The 20,737-nt window shown below is 46.7% G+C and overlaps 1 protein-coding gene across 1 annotated transcript in view; it reads right to left on the bottom strand.

The window, feature by feature from the left end:
- Window positions 1–552: 552 nt before the first annotated feature.
- STX6 (syntaxin 6) overlaps window positions 553–20,737 on the bottom strand; it is a 51,282-nt gene continuing 31,097 nt past the window's right edge. The window contains exons 4-8 of the mRNA XM_086343521.1: window positions 19,177–19,239; window positions 15,920–16,045; window positions 14,590–14,696; window positions 10,350–10,444; window positions 553–6,278 (exon numbers count right to left, since the gene is read on the bottom strand). Coding sequence (XP_086199647.1) covers window positions 6,202–6,278; window positions 10,350–10,444; window positions 14,590–14,696; window positions 15,920–16,045; window positions 19,177–19,239 — 468 coding nt within the window. The 3' untranslated portion in view covers window positions 553–6,201. The remainder of the gene's footprint in view (window positions 6,279–10,349; window positions 10,445–14,589; window positions 14,697–15,919; window positions 16,046–19,176; window positions 19,240–20,737) is intronic.

The following is a 20,737-nucleotide window of genomic DNA, read 5'->3' as shown; positions in this document are numbered from 1 at the left end:
AATGAGGAAATTTCTCCAGTTCACACAGGCATTTCCAGTACTAGATGCGTTAACAGAAGGTACTAGAACAGTGCCTGGCACATACACAGAACGTGCTCAATCTGAGGACGATGATGCAAAAGAAGTGAAGACCCCATCCTTCATGAGCTCACACAGCCTGACCTTGTCCCACAGAGCTCAAGGCAAGCTCTTCTGACTACCAACTGGCATGGGCAATATTTTTGTATGCCAACACTTCAGTGAAGGGCAAGTCGGGGACTCGATTCCTTTGTGTTATAGTCTCTCTGACCCCCAGGTGCCTCATCCCAACTGAAACGGTGCTGTATGAATGCACAGTATGACTGGCTGGGGGTTTAAGAATTCATATATAACTTACTCAGCCAGAGAAAACAATTTAGAACTCACATCTCACACCAGCCACAAACTTTTCCTACCCCAGCCATATGCACAGGTTCATGTTTATTAGTGCGAGCAGGAGGAGGAGAGGCAGCTGTGTTTTGGTCTGAAAAGAACTAAAAATAAAAACCAACCAAATCAAAAACCAGGACAAAGTTCATGGTCTCTCCATTTCTCTTTAATACTGAACAGTATTCTTTGTACAGTTGTAACATGACTTCAAGAGTAGAAGTAAGAAACTTTACTGATAAACTTCTGGGTGTAAAAATATCACTTTTAAGGATGGCTAGTGGAGGCTTTTTTAAACACAAGTATTTTTCAAAAGTTTTCAAGTTTATTGTGTCATCAAATTTTAAGGTCAGGATTAGAATCAAGGCCATGAAGCTGTTTTATTTTACAACAGCGGTGGTTTACTGCAGCCTAAATTCCACAATGCAGGGAGCAGTGGTTCTCACACTTGGGTGGGCATCAGAATCCCCTGGAGGGCTTGATGAACAGCCCACTGGCCCCATCCAAGTCTGTGGGTCTGGGGTGGGGCCCAAGAATCTGCATTTCGAGCAAGTCCCCAGGGGATGCAACCCGCTGGTCCCACTCCACACTTGCTGAGCTACTGCGTAGAGGAAGCGAGACCTACCTACAGCGAGGCTGGAACTGCTAGCCCCGGGCTCTGACACTGTTCTCCTGGGGTGGTGGAGCTGGGGCGGAAGCACCATCTGGAAATCACCACGGCTTTTGCATTTCTAATCACCGATCTCACGTCTTTCATTTGTACCTCTAGCTAATTAAAAATAAAATGCTTTAAGGTTATTTATCCTTGAAAGAGAAAAAAAACAATGGTTTAGTCCTGCTGAGCATTGCCATGTATTACACAACTTTTAATTACACTAATTTCTGATTACAAGTGAGCCAGTGGAAGCATATTTCCACTTACAAAACCCGAATCCATCATCATTTACAGCTTGCTTGCTTTGGCCCTCTCCTGGTTGCCAGGCCGCCCCCAGCCCTGGGCGTTCTCCCAGCCCGGGTCAGTCAGGACGTCATCACGTGATGCTCGCAAGCAGTTCCAGTGCCTTATTAGTGGGACACCTGCCTGGCCTCCCCTCACCCCGCACAGACAACAGGGTACACTCACACTATTTTCCTGAGGATTAGGACAGCTGCCTGTCCCGGAACCGACCAACCGTGGGGTCACAATTCCCATTCAGTAGCCCAGTCTCAGCCAAAACCTACTTTCTGCAGAGCAGGAAAAGAACCTCCCTGAATCTGGTCCCACCCCCAGGGCTGCCAGAAAGCTGGGCTGGAGCAGGGCGCTGGGCTGCCGCCAGGGAACAAGCCTGCAACAACTGCAGACAACGAAGCTGGGTGGTCTTGTTTCTAATACCCTCCGGATAATCAAGTGGCTTCAGGTTGGATAAGTCGTAACTTTTAAGAAAAAAAGAAAAAAGGCAAAATACACTGTCACAAAGGGTCAGGACCATGAAATGTTCGTGTGAAGCCCAAGCAGCAGGGCAGGCGCCTGGATGCTGTCTAAGCACAGTTCCCCGCACGGCCTCGGGGAAGGGCATTTCTGGACACAGGTCACATGCGAAGGAAAACGGCACCAACACGTTAGCTTGTATCAGAGGGAAGCCAAGTTCTTGTCCTTTCTTTCTCACCTCCCCAAGTGTCTGTCCTAGTAAAGAGACGGTAATATCACCTAACAAAGAACTTGCCACCCACGGACATCACAGCAACACGACCAGAGTGCCACTGTAACATTCAGAGCCTCGTGTTCACCCAAAAGCAAAAGATGTCAAGTGGCTGAGCTCAGTGGGGAGCACAGGTCGCTACAAGCCTACGTCCCATCACTGAGGTCAGCCTGTCCCAGACAGTGGGTGGGCTCCCTGTGCCAAGTCTGGACTGCAACCCACCCAGTGACTCCTGTGTCTGTTGAGGGAGCTGAAAGTGTGTCCTCTCTCAAAACATGAGGGCTGAGCTAAGTGACAAAGTCCTTCCGAGTCTACTGTTAAGGATGCTAACATCCCAGAAGTCGGCTAGCTTGGAGCTTTGGCCTCCAGGTTCACAGCAAGGCTGTTCTGAAGGCTGTTCTCTCGACTCAGAACTTTCCTGGGTTTCTGGACTCAACAGCCGATAGCAGTCAGCAGTCTCCCTGGGAGCATTATCAGGCAGACCAAAGGAGCTCCTTGGTTTCAGCACAGGCTGGGAGCTGGGTAGAGGTAACCAGATGGGGCAGAAAGGCTACCTCTTCCTGCCGGGAGTGCCCCCCCCCCCGCCGCCCCAGAGACGTAAAGGCTGGGAGGGGGAGGCTGCAGGGTCCTACCCTGGGCCCCATACTCACGCACTGTGCTCAGGCACGGGGCTGCCTGACTACGGGCCTTGTGGCTTCACCCTCTCTCTGCACTTGATAGACAAAGAACAGTCTTAAAAAAAATTTTTTTTTTTCCTTAAAAAAACCTGGAAGGGGGAGAAATGCCAGTGAGAGGAAGACAAAGAGGGAGCACTGGCAGTACTGTGTTCCATATTTTAGAACTTTAGCTTTCTAGACAGTCCGAATTTTGTTTACAAATTTGTCCTGTGTACAAGGTAACACCAAATGGTTCAAATTCCAGCGTGGAAAAGCAACTCGTATTTATCAGTTGGTTTTAGATCTTCGGATGCTATGAATTCTCGAGAAAGGTGGTAATGGTCTCACTTGACAGCCAGGGAAATAACCAAAAGAAAAATCTTGGCTCCGCCACTTTCACTTACAGAAGGTAAAACGCTTCAGAGAGACAGATTTCTGCTGGAGTTAAGGCTGCGTTTCTCTTCGCAGCCCTTAATCTCACGAGGTGAGAAGGAGTGGAAGTTGCCAAGTCGTTGGCTACCAGACCCATCAGTCTGTCTAACTCTGGCTAAAAGCAGAGAATAATGGGCAAGTTACCAAGCTTCTCCCCCAGCTCTGGCGTGAAGAGCCTCATGTAACACACATGCTGTGACATCCAATTGCCACGCAGTAGCAGCATACAGAGCGCGTTTGTGATTTTTCACAGTTCACACAAAGACAAGATCAAAAACCAGGACAAGGAACTAAAGGTGTTTTGGTTTCCCAGCTGGATTCCTGCTCTGGCAAATTCTTTCAGTTGATCACTCCCCCATTCTACCCACCCTGCCCAACCAATTGATCAGTAAAATGTTCTTCCAATAAACAGAAATTGAGCTCTTTCTGTTATCCATCATATCCTGCCAGCTTTTTTAGCAATGATGAGTACGGATGAAGTACATGCTGAGGAGGGGAAAGGCCCCATGGCTACTGGAAGTGCCTTTGAGCCTCATGGAGGTATTGTGGGCATCTGCTCCACCCCCATTCTGGCACTCAGGGTCAGCGGACCACTGCAAGGAACTCACAGCATTAGGTCACTGATGAGGAAACATTTATCCTTAGAAATGAATCTAAGCCCCTGGCATGCTCTGTCTGCCACAGTCTGGAATTTCACTGGGGAGCCTTCAAATGAACATTGGTCTGCAGTGACTGCCCAGTCCTGATATATAACAGCCAGGGTCAGACCCAGGATCAGGTCACCTGGGGCTGTGTGTCCGACAAACACATTAAGAGGTGGCCTATCAGAGAACAGCTCCTCCAAGGTCAGAAAGACAGGGAGAATGCTGCACTGCCCGGATTTTAAGTAAACTTTCTAAATATTTTCCTCTTCAGTCTGGTCTGCAACAGCCACAGTCTAGCAAACACCTTAAATGAGCAAGTTTGCCAACTCTTAATATCCCCAAACAGTTAGTAGTTAAGCCTCGGTATCACAAAACTTGGTCCCTGAAGCCTGGGGAGAATCTTACTAATGACCAGCGTGTTCCCAACAGGCCCTGCAGACATGATGTCAGTTTCGAAGGACATGGTCAATCTGGTAACACCCGGAGAACAGTATGGCATTTAAACAGGGCAATCGTGTAATTCATCATGGGGATCACAGTACTGAGACAAGGTCCACATGGATGTTTAACAAAGACATTTTAAGGACCAGCTGTGTCTTTGGCTTGTAGGAGACTATTTTAACAAGCTCAAAACTTGGAAAAGTAATCTAGTACCCTATATCTGAAGCCATTTGTAAAAATCACTTTTTTCCCTAATTTGAAAAGAAATAACTTACATATCAAGTAGAGTGGAGTGTAAACGTGGATGTCAACCACCCTTTTAATTCTATAAACCTGCTTTCAGCTTTTCATCCACAGGCAGATTTCCTGACCTACCATGATCCTAAACATGAGAAAATACCCTTCTTTAAAAAAATTGTTATGAGAATTTATTCCAAAGTGCAATTCAAGAGTTAGCTGGGCAAGTACATCATTGCAAATCACACACACCAAAAAGGGAAAACAGAAGCTCGACACAAACAAAAAAACAAGATACAAACAAAACAAGGGGGAAAAAAAAGTTAGTGTGCTGAGGAATGGACCCTGAAAGATGAGGAGACGGGAGTCGAAGCCAGAATTCTGCCCAGATGCTGCTTCACAAGTGCAGAGAGAGATGGTGGGGAGGGACCGGCAGCTGCCACGGCCACACGCTGGCTCTGGGCTCAGCTGCTACTTCAATCCTAGGTTTTCATCAGGGAAGTTATAAAAATATATACACATGTACACTGGAGGCATTTTAAAAGTCACCAGAAGCTTGGAGTGTATAGTGTCTCAGCAGGGTCAGCAACTAAAACCCAATGAAAGCATCTGTCATTTAAATCCGGAAGGGCTCAGTTATTTGAATGGATGATAAACCACATCGTCTCAGGGAAAAAGGAACCATGTTCACCTACCCATCCTTGCAATTACAGGGTAAGAAAAATCTGGTCCAGAACTAGCCTTTTTTGACATTATGGTTTCTGGTAAGTGTCATTAATGTACTGACCACTCCCAGCCCTCAAGGCGGAGTGCTGCTGGAATAAAAGAACTGCCGCGGACGCCACCCTGGGACCTCAGGCCGCTCACGTGAGCCACTGAGCCGCTCATTTCAGGGTCCCCTAGGAATGCAAGTTGCCCCTCTGGGGAGGTGGCTGTATGACAGTGGCATGAATCCAGCAAGGGCCTGACCCCGGCGACCTCACCCGCCCTCCGCAGCTGTGCCCTGCTGCTCCGTCCTCCCTTTAATTCAAGCCACAAGTCGCCAGCAGCCCCAAAGCCCAGCACTTTTCGCTCTTTTCCACTGGTTATTCCTACCACAAAAACAGCGCCTAGAGAAGCACTTTCACCCCAGCACTTACCCCTGCAAACCAACCACTGCATCTTCTGTCACAAAGTGCTTCTGAGCTCTCTGTCCCCACTAACCACCAGCTCTCAGGGGTGAGACAGCACTGCCTCGACAGGATGCGATACCTATCCAGGCACCCACACCCCCCATAGGTGTTTCTGCAGTGGCCAGCGCGAGCCGTCTGAGGGGCGAAGAGTCTGAACGCGAGAAAAGAGCTGCCAAAGATGGATGGAATAAGCGTCAGCCAACATGAGCCGAGTCCGCGAAGTTTTCTGGATTCCTCGAAGGCCCTCCAGGGGGAGCAAGTTCCGGGGGGAGTGAATTCCGGGGGAGGCAAAGCAGAGCCAGCTGTCCTCAGAATGGGAGCCGGGGAGCCGGGAGTGTGCAGTCCTCGACTTCCTCTGTCCACCGGCCCTCCCCACACTGGGCTGGAGGCGCTGTCTCCACAGTGGGGTCACGGAAAGAAAAGTCAGCTCAGGCTGTGCTTCCAGGAGAGGGTTGCGAGGAGCGAGCCGCCGCGCGCTGCTTCTCCCTGTCCCCCGGGGTGTGTGTGCAGCAGGAAGCGAGCCGGGGCCCTGCCGTCACAGCACTAAGAAGAGGATCAGCACGATGAGCAGGACCACGAAGAGGACTGCGATGGCACACCACTGGCGCCGATCTGGAAGGCAGGACACGAGGGTCAGCGCTCCTAGGACCTGACCTTCCCCAGGACACAGTTACAGGACAGTTAAGGCAACACCTGGGCATGCAAAGGGCACAGAATGGGCAAATGATGGCAAAGAGAGGCCCCAATTTGCCTGGGCACCTGGCACTAGACCGCTGCTGTTCCTGGCCTGCCCGTACCCCGAAAGCCAGCCTCGTAAGAAGTACTGGCTTTGTGTCCCAGCTCTCTTAAGATCTACAGGCTGCAGCTTTCCGCTGGCGGTTATCACATCCCTGGAAAAGGTGTTGGCATTGGTGTTACAGGTCAAAGCTCATCTGCTTTAATGTCCCACCAAAGTCACATCGTTTAAACAATAATCATGGTCTTTTCTCAAGGAGCACAACGGGAGGACAGAAAGGAGATGAAAGCTGCTGGTGGTCACTTCAGGAAACAAAAAAGCTGAAAAAGCAAGCTGTACTGATCATGGGTGTGTGACGGGCTTCATACCATCCTGGGCAAGAAAGATCGCTTTAACCAGTATTAAAGTAACTGACATGAACATCTCTAAGTCAAAGTGGAATGTCTTCTCTGAAGCTTTCTGCCCTACTCACAATTTACAACAGGCGCAGGAAACAAAGTGGCCAGAGCCCATCTACGTGACCCCAGAGCACGGTGGCCCCGAGGGACGGATGAGAGCAGGGCCCCCACAGTCCTTGCTGAGCGCCCCTAACTCACAGGGCTGCCGGAGGACCACGCAACACGAGTATCCGCACACTCTGTGGGCCCACACTTGGCACAGGATGCTGTCGTCCTCAGGATGCGCCCTTTGCTTGGGCAGATGTAGGAAGAGCAAGCTGGCTCCCCACAGAGAACCCCTGCCATTCTGCACAAAAGGTCAAGCTGAGATTAAAGCCTGTGACACTGGAGCTCAGCTGCTAGAAGTAAGATAAGAGTTCTGTTTAAGTAGAAGTAAAAAGGTACCCCTACCAATTCATCAAAAGTTTATTTGAAAGATTTTAGCACAACACTACTATTGAGAATCACATTGTAAAAAGGTCTGAATCTAGGAAAATAGACCACGAAACTTTACACAAAGCAATGCTGGGTCCATAAAACATGTAACTAAAGTAAATGTCGCAGACAGCAAAGTCTTAGAACCGGTCAGCAGAACTGCCACCGACCAACAGTAAGTAAAGCAAGTACCTTTCCAGTGGCTCACTGCGCTCCCCATCACACATGCTAGAAACTCACTTAGCAAGTGGGATTAGAATCAAGACCTCAAGTCCACCTGTTCCTTTCTGAGACAGGACTAGTCCAAAGGGCGTGGGGAGGGTGAGTCTGCCTACTCCAGATAACAGTATTCACCTGTTTAACTATCACTTCAATGGTCCAGAAAACTCAAGTATCTAGCCTTCCTTCATCTACTTAAAAATGTTTACAATAATTTAAAAATCCTCTCATTAAAGTGATTAATCTATATTCTTCTAAGATGATACAGTCAAGGTAAATACCTCCTTGCTGCCTTGCCCAAGGCATCCTGCCATCTTAGACCTGAACTTCCAACAGTGAACCAGCTTCCCATCAGCCTCTACCCAGCCCTCCTCCCACCTCCAATCACTTTCTCTTCTGAAACTGCACTAAACAGGGGCTTTCATCAAAGAGCACACAAGCCAGCACAATCCAGGAATGTGCTTTTAAATCCATTTCCCTTTGAAGTGTAAGCTGCTCCTAGGAAGCATGAACGGGGTGACCCAGGGAGCTGTTATCCTAGCGGACTTCTCCCAGAAGGGGTGGGTCCTAACCACGAGGGTTTTTGTGACCCCAAGTGAATGGTCCTAACCAGCCTTTTTGCAAGCTTGGACCTGTCTCAGAAAGTCAGGTGCGGGGGCGGGGGGTGGGGGGGCGGTGCAGAACCCCAGAGGTGACTCTGCAGGATTTTCCTGCTCTCAACAGTCTCCTCCCCTAAAGAGAAAAGATGAACAACAGAACTTTGGAAAGTGAGGGGAAGAAAACCTGGGTATCCACTCAAAAGAACATACTTCTTTTGGGTAGAATGACAAGACCAGTGTCTCTCTTGGGTCATTCAAAATAGTAAGTATGGCACCCTGGCAGATTTCTGCCCAGGAAAGCAGCCAGGCATGGGGAGGGCAGGGGTCTCGCCTCTGCAGGCCTGTGAAATGTGGGAGTTCACTAACTGCCTAATCACACACTCCAGCGTGTCCCGCTACTCTTTCTTTGTATGTAGGCTTGATCGAAAAGCAGTGAACTTTCCCAAAAGTTACGAAGAACAGAGACAAACACCAAACTGCCCTGTCATCAAATCGAAGCCAGCACAGCCAAGCAGGAGGCCCCGAAATCGCTCTCTTTGGGGAGCAGATACTACAATGAACACCACAGGCAAGCTGTCCAAACCCAGGGGCCTTTCAACATAAATGCTCTGTTTCCTGGCTCTCCTTTTTGAGGTATGACAGGACATACCTCAAGTTCTTACTTGCTCCCCAAACTTTTTTGGGGGGAGAAAAAGTAGAAGACAGCGTGAGCAGACTTAAGTAGAAGACAGCGTGAGCAGACGTCAGTGCTATTTATACACACGGAGCGGCTTATCACAATGCAAGTACTTTTCTAAATTACTCATTCCCAGAACGCTGGAGACAAGGACACAGTGCATCTTTGTTACACTGTTCTCTCCAAACAAAACCGGTGCTCAAGTAGCTACTTGACTTTGCCACTAATACAGACACTAGTGAAAGATCCGGTTGAAACTGGTTATACAATACTTCAGTAAAAAGCTTTTTTTTTTTTTTAAAGGAGAAAAAAAGAGGAGGGAAGGGGTGGAAGAAGAGAGAACAGAGATAAGCGGGAGGAGGACTTCACAAAACTCCTCTAGACGTGTGGAAGACGAAGTGAGCTGGGGCCTGCCGCTGGCAATGAAGAGCCTACTAGAAGCACGAAGCGTATGTGCCCTAGAGAGAAGGAAGGAAACCAGTCTGGCTAGGAGCTTCCCTTTGTCTTAGATGTAACAGGTCCTTGGCCCCCCATGGCCATCTTCTGCCTGTCTTACCCCCCCCCTTTTTTTTCCCAAACAAACACTTACTATGTACTAATACATGAGAGACACTGTTAAACATTTGTACACTAATTACTATTTCATTTATTTCTCACAATGACCTTGAGAGGTAGGCGTCATTCAATTTTTTTATATATAAAAGAAACAGAGCCCAAGAGAAGTCTTATGTAACTTGACTATGAGTTAAACAGTTGAGAAGCAAATACACACTTGTATTTAAATTTTGCCTCAAAAGGCAAGAGTGGACAGTTAGACTATGTCATACAGATGTAACAATAGGAAATCAACTGAAGAAAGCTGTCAAGACACAGGGGACGTTCTGATGGGGGAGGGGGTGCTCTGGTTCAAGAACACTTAGGTGCCCTTGAAGGATGTCTCAGTCCCTCCCTTCACCCAGAGTCTCCCACCAAATAGAGGGAAAAAAGATACTCTATTTTCTCTGATTTAAAAAGATGTTATTTCTCTTAGAGAAGACAGGTTGTAGTAACAAAAAACAGTCACTGGCACTCATCTTCCTACACAGTAACCAATTTGAAAAAAGTTACTTCTTCATCCCTTGCCTGGTATAAATTTGCTGGAATAGTTCACTACAGATTCAAATAAAAACAGTTTAAATGAGATCTGCAAGGCCATCTTCTGAAATGTAGAGGTGTTTCTTTCAGTGAAAAGTCAGTCCAGGAGAAACAGTAACTAGCTCTTACTAGTTGGGAATTGGGAAACCAATTCCCTCTTTTGGTAAGGAAATAGGAAAAAAGGAAAATGAACGATTTTGTAAGTGCAAAGAAAGTTACTCCACCAGAAGAAACGTCAGCACCAGCCTCGCATGGTGGGGACCACGAAGGCTCTTCCCAGGTGAAGGCCACAAGCCGAAGACCAGGCCTGTGTGTGCTAGTCTTCCATCTCCTGACCCCAACGTCTAACAAAAATGTGCCAGAGGATCTGAACAAGCGCACCCATGAGACACCCCCTAGACTGTGTCTCTAGAATTAAGAATTCTGGAGCTTTAAGCACATACATACCACTGGTCATGTGCGATACTTTTGCAAGTTTCTTCATCACATTGTCCAGTCGAGACTGAGTGCTCTCCAACTCGTGAGAGAAATCGTCCAGCATGCTAGAAAGACAAGCAGACACAGGAGGAGGTTGCTCAGCACAGCTCCAGATACAGTGGCCATGGAGTTAAATTACTGGGATCTGGGCCTCAGTCTTAACAATCACCAAACAGACAACATTGGGATTCAGACCCCCCAATCTTTTTATCCAAGGGACAAGATCTGTTTTTGAGTTCGGAATTTTGGAAATCTGAAAAAGTAGTAAGTTACATACACTGTGTATTAGCCAACACCCCCAGCAGAGTCTGGGGCTGTCATCAAACACCTGAGTTAATATTTCTGCAAAGAAAACTATGAGGAGTCATGGCTGCAGTCAGTTCAGGTCAGGTTCCTCTGTAACAAAAGCTTGCTGCAAATTTTTTTAGAGCTTTCTAGATTGCAGAACTGCAGCCAAGGCCAATGGGGACCTGAACATACAATAATACAAACTCAGCTGCAGTGCAGTGTAGCAGAAAGAAGGCTGTGTGAATCAGACAACCAGGCTTTGCCACTTGCTACTTTGGACAAGGGACCCTTATCTGTAAAAGCAGGCGATCCTATCAACAGGGTTCCCATGAAAGTTAAAGTGTTTGCTGCTCAGTCATGTCTGACTCTTTGGGACCCCATGGATTGTAGGCCCCCAGGCTTCTCTGTCCATGGAATTCTCCAGGCAAGAATACTGGAGTGGGTTGCCATTCCCTTCTCCAGGAGATCTTCCCAACTCAGGGATCAAACCCAGGTCTCCTGCACTGCAGGCAGATTCTATACTGTCTGAGCCACCAGGGAAGCCCCACACAAAGCACTTTATAGTAGCGTGAGTTAAGAAATGGACTTTGATCAAATCATCATCTGCTTTAAGCCACTCCATGCTTTACCATAAAGCTGGGCAGCCTCAGGACTGAGCTCCGTGCACCTCGTCTACACGCACAGAGAACCAGCTCCCTGAGGCTCACACTGCTTGCTGCCCAAGGTGTGGCTAGGAAAGAAAACACAATACTCATACCAACAGTGTTTATTTCATAAATTACTAAGCATTCCAGACTATTCAACTTTGGATTAATATATGATTATCCTGAGGCTAGAATATGACATACTAATTAGTAACCAGAGGGCTTTTTAACAAGGCTTTATTCATTCCTCTGGCAGCACCAAGGGCAGCGAGTGGTTTGGGTCTGGGCCCACAAGAGGCACCCGAGAGCCCTGCAGGATTCAGGCAACCAACTCCTCATTAAGTCAGTCATTAAATATCCCCCATGTTGGCAACTACACAAACAAGCCTTTGTCCCTTACCTGAATTTTCAAATTAAAACATTTTTTAGCTCATTTTAGATTCTGGTAGCATCTTGGCCCTGCAGCTGGCAGACCTATCCACACAGGGCAAATGCTGATAAACAAGAGCTACCTGTGTGTGCTGTGTAAGATCTTTCTTACTCAAGACAAAAACGGGTAAGTCATCCAACCTCCAGTCCAAGGACACACATTAACCATGCACTAACCAAATTTCTTAGGTGGCTCAGTGGTAAAGAACCTGTCTACCAATGTAGGAGACACAGGTTCAATCCCTGATCCAGGAAGATGCCCCTGGAGAAGGAATGGCAATCCACTCCAGGATTCTTGGCTGGGAAATGCCATGGACAGAGGAGCCTAGTGGGCTACAGCTCTTGGGGTCAAAAGAGAGTGAGATATGACTTAGTGACTAAAGGACAACAAAATTAAAAAAAAAACAAGTTTCTAGCCTACCTCTGTGCTGTCCAAAAGAAATGCAATGTGAGTCTCCTATGCCACTTCATATTTTTCAGAAGCCGCATTTTAAAAAAGGGAGCTGAAATTAATTTTAATAACCTGTTTTATTTAGCCCAATATACCTAAAAAAAACTATCATTTCAATATGCAATTTTATATTTTTTCACACTAAGGCCTTCAGAACTGGTGTGCATTTATACCCAGGGCCCTTCTTAGTTTAGACTGGGCACATTTCATGTACTCAATGGCCATGTGGGGGCTGGTGGCTATTGTACTAGACAGCACGGGTCTAAGTGTAAGACCCACTTCTTCCTTTTAATTTACCTATTTTTATTAGAATTACACACATACATAGTTTGTAGAGCCAATCAGTCCTTTTATAAAAAACCACAGTTGTCCCCCATCCCCGAGGGCCACCGCTTTCAGCCCCTCCACTACTCTCTGGGTGCATTCTCCAGTTTCTGAAGCTACACGCTGGCAGCTCAGTGTCCGGATCCCGCTGACTCTGCACGGTGAAAGCCTAGGGCTTAGCGCCCTCCCATTCCATTCCCCACCTCTGCATCCTTCCCACTTCTCTTCCCGCTTCCTTCCTTCCAACAGAACTGTGTCCTGGTTGGATAAGGTCGACATCCAGGGCTCCCACTGTCACGAGTGAGGACATGCTCTTCTCAGCTGGGGGTCTGGGGCCTGAATCACACCGCTCTGGGCTCTCCCCTCTGCTCACCAAGGACCCTGTTTTCTCAGGTTCACCATTTATCTTTCTGCTTTCCAGGAGCTAAAATGTTAAGATCACTGTTTCTTATTCCAAGCTCTATGTCCCCATAGATTTTATGCCATTAAATACAAATAAAAACCTCTGTTACTGTTCTCGTGGACTTCAGAGTAGGAACGGAGATAAAGAGGTTGTGTTCAGTTCACCGTCTTTATTTGGAAGTCTGCCAGGGTCTGTCATCTACCCAACCAATGTAACTGCTCAAATAATTAGTTCTTTCCCATCCGCATAGTGAATTTTAGGGTAAGAATGCATTTCAGACCAATTAAGCTGCATACCTAAGCTCCTGTTCTGCCACCTTCCTACGTGGCCTCCCTGCTTCCAGTCTTTTCCACTGTGGTTCACCATCAAAACCAAAGATGGACGGATCTCCCCCAAACATAAACCTGACCATGGCATTACTAACACAGCCTTCCCTGGGGTTGTGTTTCCCATCGCCCTTTGAATGACAAGTCCTAACTCCTTACTGTGGCTTCTGGGGCCTTCCCTGATCTGTTCTCTGCCTCCCTGACTTGACTCCTGTAACCTCCCTCTCAACCCCGGTGCTCTAGACACACTAAACCTCTCTGCTGTGTGCACATATCACCTCTAAGTCATTATAAGGACTCTTCCTTCCAGGAGAGCCTCCCCTCACCCTTTCCTCCCACCCCATCTGGTACCTTATACTCATTCTTCAGTCCCAGTTAAACCTCTCTTCTCTTCTCAGGGAGTTTAGACTGAGTCAGCTCTCCAGTTCAGGCTGTTAGGGCCCTCAAGGCACCACACACTCCCCTCACTGGCAGCTCTCCACTTCTGTTACCCTTCACAACTTGCACCATTTCTATAATATCCATTCCACCCAGTAAGCAGTGAACCCTTGATGGCAGAGACCCTGCCTATTCTCTTGGCTGCTTTGTGGATACCCTGGGGCCTCCCAGGAGAACAAGATGCCCAGTTTGAATTTGTAAGAAATGAATCCATAAGGTTGAACACAAAATCAAGGTAGGAGAGTTTCTGAAATACCCTACTAGATTTTTTTTTTTCCCCAAGAAAAAATATTTTGTGAAATGGCAAAGGTAGCATATTTTAAGAATTCTGTTTTTGGTGTCATACTTCAGGAGTGCAAACGGAGATTTTTCTTAAGGAAAAACGAATCCAGGTATGTTTTCTTGTGCTTTTTTTCTAGGAGAAGACTTTTCCATTGTAGGAGATTTTTTTATTAGTTGGAATTAAACTTATATTTCCCCCCCTCCAACAAAATAAAAATTTAAGATACAGAGCAAAAAGTTCCATTTAATATAGCAGGAAAGGCATGCAATGATGAAGTTAAGTCTTATCCTCTTTGGGACAAAAAATCTCCATGGAGCTTACACAGCCCTAACAGTTTCACATTCCTATTCACTACAACACTTGAAGTCAGCTGGTCAGAGGAATTGGTACCTCTTTTGCAAGTGTTTAAAAATACTAATAACTTTGCCTAAACCTTCTTGAAAATTCTATCTGATGGATTTGCCTTTTTTGGAGAGGCTAGTCTGTAAAACAGAGTAAAGATGCAGCTAGAAACAAAACAGCTTTTGGCTTTACTGGCCATGTAACCGGCAGGCTCTTCAGGGGTCTCCTAAGATGGCTCTTCCCTTCACCTCTCTGAGGCGAGAGGGGCATCCCGGTACTCACACGGCCTGCTCCTCCAGCTCCCCTCCGATGCGCTGGGACATGTTCTTCAGCACTCCGATGCTGCCAGAGACCAGCTCCAACTGCTCATCCTGCTGTTCCACGATCAGCTGGTGCCAGAGAAATGGGAAATAAGCAATTAAAATCCATCTTACCTGGTTCCAAGCCCAGCACTCGAGCAGCTGCTAGCTTCTTTGCCAACTCGGGACAATTCACATTCAGAAGCAAAGCCCAGAAATCAAAGGACCAGACCGTCCGCCTCAGAGAACACGCTGCTCAAAAGGCTGGGCTGTCAAGCTACTGATATCCCCTGCTGATCCAACTTGTGAAACAGTCAGCGGGGCTTGAAACCACCCAGAGAGATTTACCCTGGTTGGCTGAAGTCCAGCAAGGGACAGACAATGGCCAAAAGCACCTGTGCAGTGACCACGGACATGTGGGGATGCTTAGGAAGAGGAAGCCCGCTGCCGGGGTCAGGGTCTCAATTGGCAACAGCCGGCCACAACTTAACTGTAAGAGAAAGTCTAGCAGGTCTCTGGACATGGGAAAACTACACACACGGAGTCCTTTGCTCCCTCCTCAAGGACACGTGAGAGGAGGCTCTGCGGCAGTAAGCTACCTTGCAGGCAACTCCTGAGCACAACTTACTTTTAATTGTGCTGCAGTAGCCTCACTTTTCATTGAAAAAAAAAAAAGTTTGCTTGGTTAATAGCAATTTAAGTAGACAAATGGTTAAGCTGATGTGCTAATGGAAAAAGATCAGCATGTATATATAAAACACAGTATTTAAGAACCAATCATTTTGATGGGGTGATAATGCTCAAATCCCCAGACACTTTACTATTAGCTTCCTTTAATTAATACAAATCAAAAGCAACCACACAAATATAATCAACCTTTCCTTCCACCCCTTAACCTCCACCAAAGCAACGATTTTTACATCTAATGGAACCAACAACAATTTTCGATGAAAAAACAAGGACTCAATTTTTCTCAAAGTGCCTTTGTTGAAATGAACAAAAAGCTGAGTACAGAAGCAGAGGCTGGGGAAGAGGCTGCTGTGTTTTTAAGTCAATGGCCTCCTCTGTCAGTTGCGGGGGTCTGGTCTGCTTGTCCTAAGAGGTCTAATCAAGCTTGGTTCTCTTGAAACTGTCATGCTCTGAAGGGTGTCTGCAACACCCTTTATGAAAGCAACCGTCACACAGGTAGACTCCGGCAGCTGTGAGGCTAGCTCTGGCCCATCCTGCCTGTCATCAGCAACAGAGCCCTGGCTGGCAGAGGAGTGGGGAGGGTGGTGCTTGGCCTCCCACCTCCCTGTCCTCCACTCAGGTACCTGCTGCTGTGCCTGCTGCTCTTCGATGAAATGGGAGTTGGCCAACTGAAGCTCCCTGTCGAGGCGCCCGTATTTATCCGTTGTTCCACTGCTCCAGTTCTGTCCACCACTGTCTCCTAGCAGGGCCTGCGAGAGCGGGGCCAGGGGCAGCAGAGCAGGAGGGACAAACCGTTACTCTCACTGAACAAGGGCCTCATCACCATGATATGAAGAGTTCTCCCACTGCTCATAAGCTGTCTTTCCAGGGGTCAGCTTTTTATGGATTGGTGCAGGTTGGTGCCTGCGGAGTACAAATCAAAGAATGCCATGAAGGGCACTTTCTATGGACTCACAAATGAGCTCTGTCCCATTAAAAATGCAAGTGAGAGTCAACTTTAAAGCAGTCTTAAAGCCCCTCTGTGCACTGCTTTGTGGACCATAAGGCACGTGTTCTCACAGGACCAGCTCTTCCTAGCACCCTTGGAGTTTCACTGGAGACCCGTTGAAGGTCCTAGTCTAACTGATTCCAGACATCCAGAGCCTTTTCTATTTAAGTATGACCAAGGAAATTTTTGGTGTTCAGAGGAGGGAGGAGATAGTTTCCTAAAGTGACAAGAAATTAAGTCATAGTCCCTCATACAGTGAAGGCACAAGAACCACCAATGTCTGCTCAGTGTGACCCACAGATACATCCCAATGCCCTTCAGCTGAACTAAAAGGCTAGAGGTTTCCAGATGGAATAGGGGTTGCTTCGGCAGGCAGCATGGCCACAGTGGGGGCCTGACCCTGATAACCCAAACAAGGGTTGGCCCTGATGTCAGTTCTCCACCTGGGCCCCCAGACGCCAGGGTTGTGTTTTCTAGTATGAATTTGAGGAATTCTGTAGTCAGAAAAGGTTAAGTTTGGGAATGTCTTCCTTTATTGAAGAGGCCAGCCAGGAAAGTGAGCTAACCCTGCCTGGGATCCTCACAAGCCTTTTTAACCAAAGAACTGGACCAAGCTAGTGACTATGATTCTTCTGTCTTGTAAAGCTGCCAAAACTTCTTACCAGGTACCCTTTAGCTCTGGAACTGTTAAAAGTCTAACTGATTCCTTGGTTCTCTGCAAAGCCCCTCAATACCCACACTAGCCTTGCCTGACTTTGAGACATGAATTCGGCCAAATGGCCACATTTCAGAGTCTACATTCAAAGAAGTTCAGGATGTATGTTGAGTTCTGAGGCAGATATGAGAAGAGGACCAAGATGCCTGAGAACTTCCACAGCCCAGAGCCTTAGTCAAGAGTCTGGATGATGACTGTCTCGGGTGTAGAGCAGACATAAGGTTTTGGGGGGATGCTTCTGCCCCATCTGGTCATGGGGCTGATTGAAAGGATCCTGCTCGTTTTGATACAAAGACTCTAATGACTCTATGGTGGATACTAGGACCTAGTGACAATTTTTTCAAGGTCAGAAAAAGTCTACAGTGTATCACTAGGCTATGAATAGAGAATCAGAGCTCCTGCAGCCACAGTCATGGCTATTTTTTCCTAGCTTATCCATGGTCTACACTTGGGTAGGCATATGACATGCTGTTAAGAGTCACCCGTGAAGCTGTTGAGATTCCCCTGGTCTGACCTCCAGGAGTTAGTTAGTGAGAAAGAAGACGGAGAGGGCCCAGAGCACTGGGGACCAGCCCAAGTATAGGTGCCAAACCAGGAGGCCTTGGCTTTGTGAGGATCAGCCCAGCACCTGGTGTTGGAAGCAGCTATGAGGTGGACTCTGCCCACCTTCCATTCCTTGAACGCCTGTGACTCGAAGACATTTTGTTGTAGTTTAGTTGCTAAGGGAAGTTCAGGATGTATGTTGAGTTCTGAGGCAGATATGAGAAGAGGACCAGGATGCCTGAGAACTTCCACAGCCCAGAGCCTTAGTCAAGAGTCTGGATGGTGACTGTCTTGGGTGTAGAGCAGACATAAGGTTTTGGGGGATGCTTCTGCCCCATCTGGTCATGGGGCTGATTGAAAGGATCCTGCTCGTTTTGATACAAAGACTCTAATGACTCTATGGTGGATACTGGGACCTATACTTGGACTGTGTCCAACTCTTGCGACCCCATGGACTGGCCCACCAGGCTCTTCTGTCCATGGGATTTCCCAGGCAAGAATACTGGAGTGGATTACCATTTTCTATTCCAGGGGATCTTCCCGTCCCAGGGATCGAACCCAAGTCTCCTGCATTGGCAGGTGAATTCTTTACCACTGAGCCATCTGGTAAGCCCAAAGATATTTTACTCATCGCCTAAAACAAAATTCCCAGCCACAGTCAGAAAGGCTATGCATAAATGCACATTTTATTTATGTTAGCTCACTAGCTTTTCTGAGAGTCAGTGCCAGATGGGATGGCTAGCTACTGTCTTTTCCTGTCTGCACTGTTACAAGCAAGGAAGGTGGATGGGGAAACAACAGTGATGGAGAGTGGCATGTGGGGAAAGGAAACAGGGAAGTTAAGCTGGAAGATATTTAGAGAGTCCTCTTCCCTTTTCAAGCTTTTAGAATACTTGTTTTCAAAATTAAGTGGGTCAAGAAATACCTACAGGTATAAAGTGAAGAGTATATCATAAACCACTGGTTCCTAGTTAATTAAAAATGGTGAGCTGTTCTTCAATTATCAGCCTACTAAATTCAAGGACTGGGTCTCTTGTAGCTTTTATTTTTGATGTGTCAGTATCTGGGCTTTGGTTTCTGAAATTTATTAGGTTTCATAATTTATTTGTAATAACTTACAAAAACTGGACCTCACATCAAAAAAGAAAAAAAAAGATACATAAAACAGTGAAAGATTTAACACATATTTAAGTTTCTTCAAATGCTTTATGTAAAGTTTCAATCATTAAATGTCTAGAGCGTTCTACACATGGGCAGCTAGAAATCTAAAAAACAAGAAGAGAAAAACCATGACACAATCCCTCCCCACTCACAAAGAAGCTTGAGGTCCAGCAGAGAAAATGACAAGAAAGCAAGCAATTACAGCTCTTAACAGAGTGGCTGGCACACAGAATGTGCTCCACAGGTGCAGAATAAATGGCTTGTGGCAAGGGCTATGAGGCACACAGAGGGTGCAATGGGAGCCCAGAGGCGAGAACCAGAGGGTGTGGCGGGGGAGGGGGAAGGCTGTTGCCATCTCTACGGGCTCAGCACCAAGGTCGTCTGCTTGAAGACATGATACACGGATGTCAGAATTTGCAAGTCCACGTATCTGTGTATTTTCTGTGATACTGTATATTCCAACGCTTACTCACCTGTCTATTTTTCCTCTCAGCTAACGCCTGCACAGATGAAGCTGACATCTGATCTTTCATGTCCTAACGAGATAAGCAGAAGACCAGAAAACAAATGAACATCCTTAAAACTGTGGTTAATATTCTGCACACTAGTAAAATATACATAATTCATGATTAACTTTTTAAACAAAAAGGCAGTATTTTTTGCCTTCTATTTTCAGCCTCAAAAATAAAGGAAATAAAGAGAAGGACATCCCCTTAAAAAGAGGTAACCTGGATACTAAATTTAAATACGAGGAAAGAGAAAGTACTTCCTGGGTACCTACCACAGGCCAAAACACTGTTAAACATGTACACATTAGATCACTATGTGATCTATCCACAATGACCCTATAAAGCTGGCATCACCTTCATTTTACAGTTGACAAGACTAAGATCTAAAAAGATTAAGATACTTTCTCAAGGTCACACAGCCAGTAAATGGCAATCCTGGGCATACACACAAAAGCTTGTGTTCAATGCTTGTATCTTTAAGTATATGCTGTGCTTAGTCTCAGTCGTGTCTGACTCTTTTCGACCCCATGCACTGTAGCCCACCAGGCTCCTCTGTCCGTGGGTTGCCATGCCCTGCACCAGGGGATCTTCCCAACCCAGGGATCGAACCCAGGTTTCCCACACTGCAGGTGGATTCTTTACCATTTGAGCCGCCAGGGAAGCCCAAGAATACTGGAGTGGATAGCCTATCCCCTCACCAGGGGAACTTCCTGACCCAGGAATCGAACTGGGGTCTCCTGCATAGCAGGTGGATTCTTTACCAGCTGAGCTACACGGGAAGCCCATCTTCAAGTATGCTGCTGCTACTGCTAAGTTGCTTCAGTCGTGTCTGACTCTCTGCGACCCCAGAGACAGCAGCCCACCAGGCTCCCCCATCCCTGGGATTCTCAAGGCAAGAATACTGGAGTGGGTTGCCATTTCCTTCTCCAATGCATGTAAGTGAAGAGTGAAAAGTGCAGTCGCTCAGTCGTGTCCGACTCTTAGAGACCCCATGGACTGCAGTCTACCAGGCTCCTCCGTCCATGGGATTTTCCAGGCAAAAGTACTGGAGTGGGGTGCCACTGCCTTCTCCGATCTTCAAGTATAATACATGTTAAAAAAAAAAAAAAACCACATACTTTAAAGTATACTTACCATTAAACACCAGAGAATACTTTCAAATAGTGATGAACAGGTCACTTTATTTCTGAGTTGGATTCATGGGACATATAGACTATTTCTAATGCCAGTATTTTCCAGAGTGATACCAAAATTTTTTTTGTATGGAAAGAAAAAGGAATGTACCCATTACTTAATCTAATGCAAAACACTTTATTAAATATGAGCCATCAGCTGCATATTTAACTACAACCCAATATACCTTAAAATGATTTCAGCTAAGTATATGATTACTATAAGTCTTCTTTTAAAAAAAAAAGGGATGCCAAAATATTCTTTTCTGCTGGCTCATAGGCTACTTTAGAGGTACAAATGTTGACGTATTAGGCTTTTACAAACTTCTTGCAGGACGCATGACAAGGGAATG

This window comes from Bos grunniens, chromosome 16 (assembly GCF_055505025.1).
Source record: "Bos grunniens cultivar Pamir isolate PY7600 chromosome 16, Bosgru_T2T1.0, whole genome shotgun sequence".
Lineage (NCBI taxonomy): Eukaryota > Metazoa > Chordata > Mammalia > Artiodactyla > Bovidae > Bos > Bos grunniens.
The sequence above is the reverse complement of the archived record's forward strand: the minus strand, read 5'-3'. Positions and strand labels throughout refer to the sequence as shown.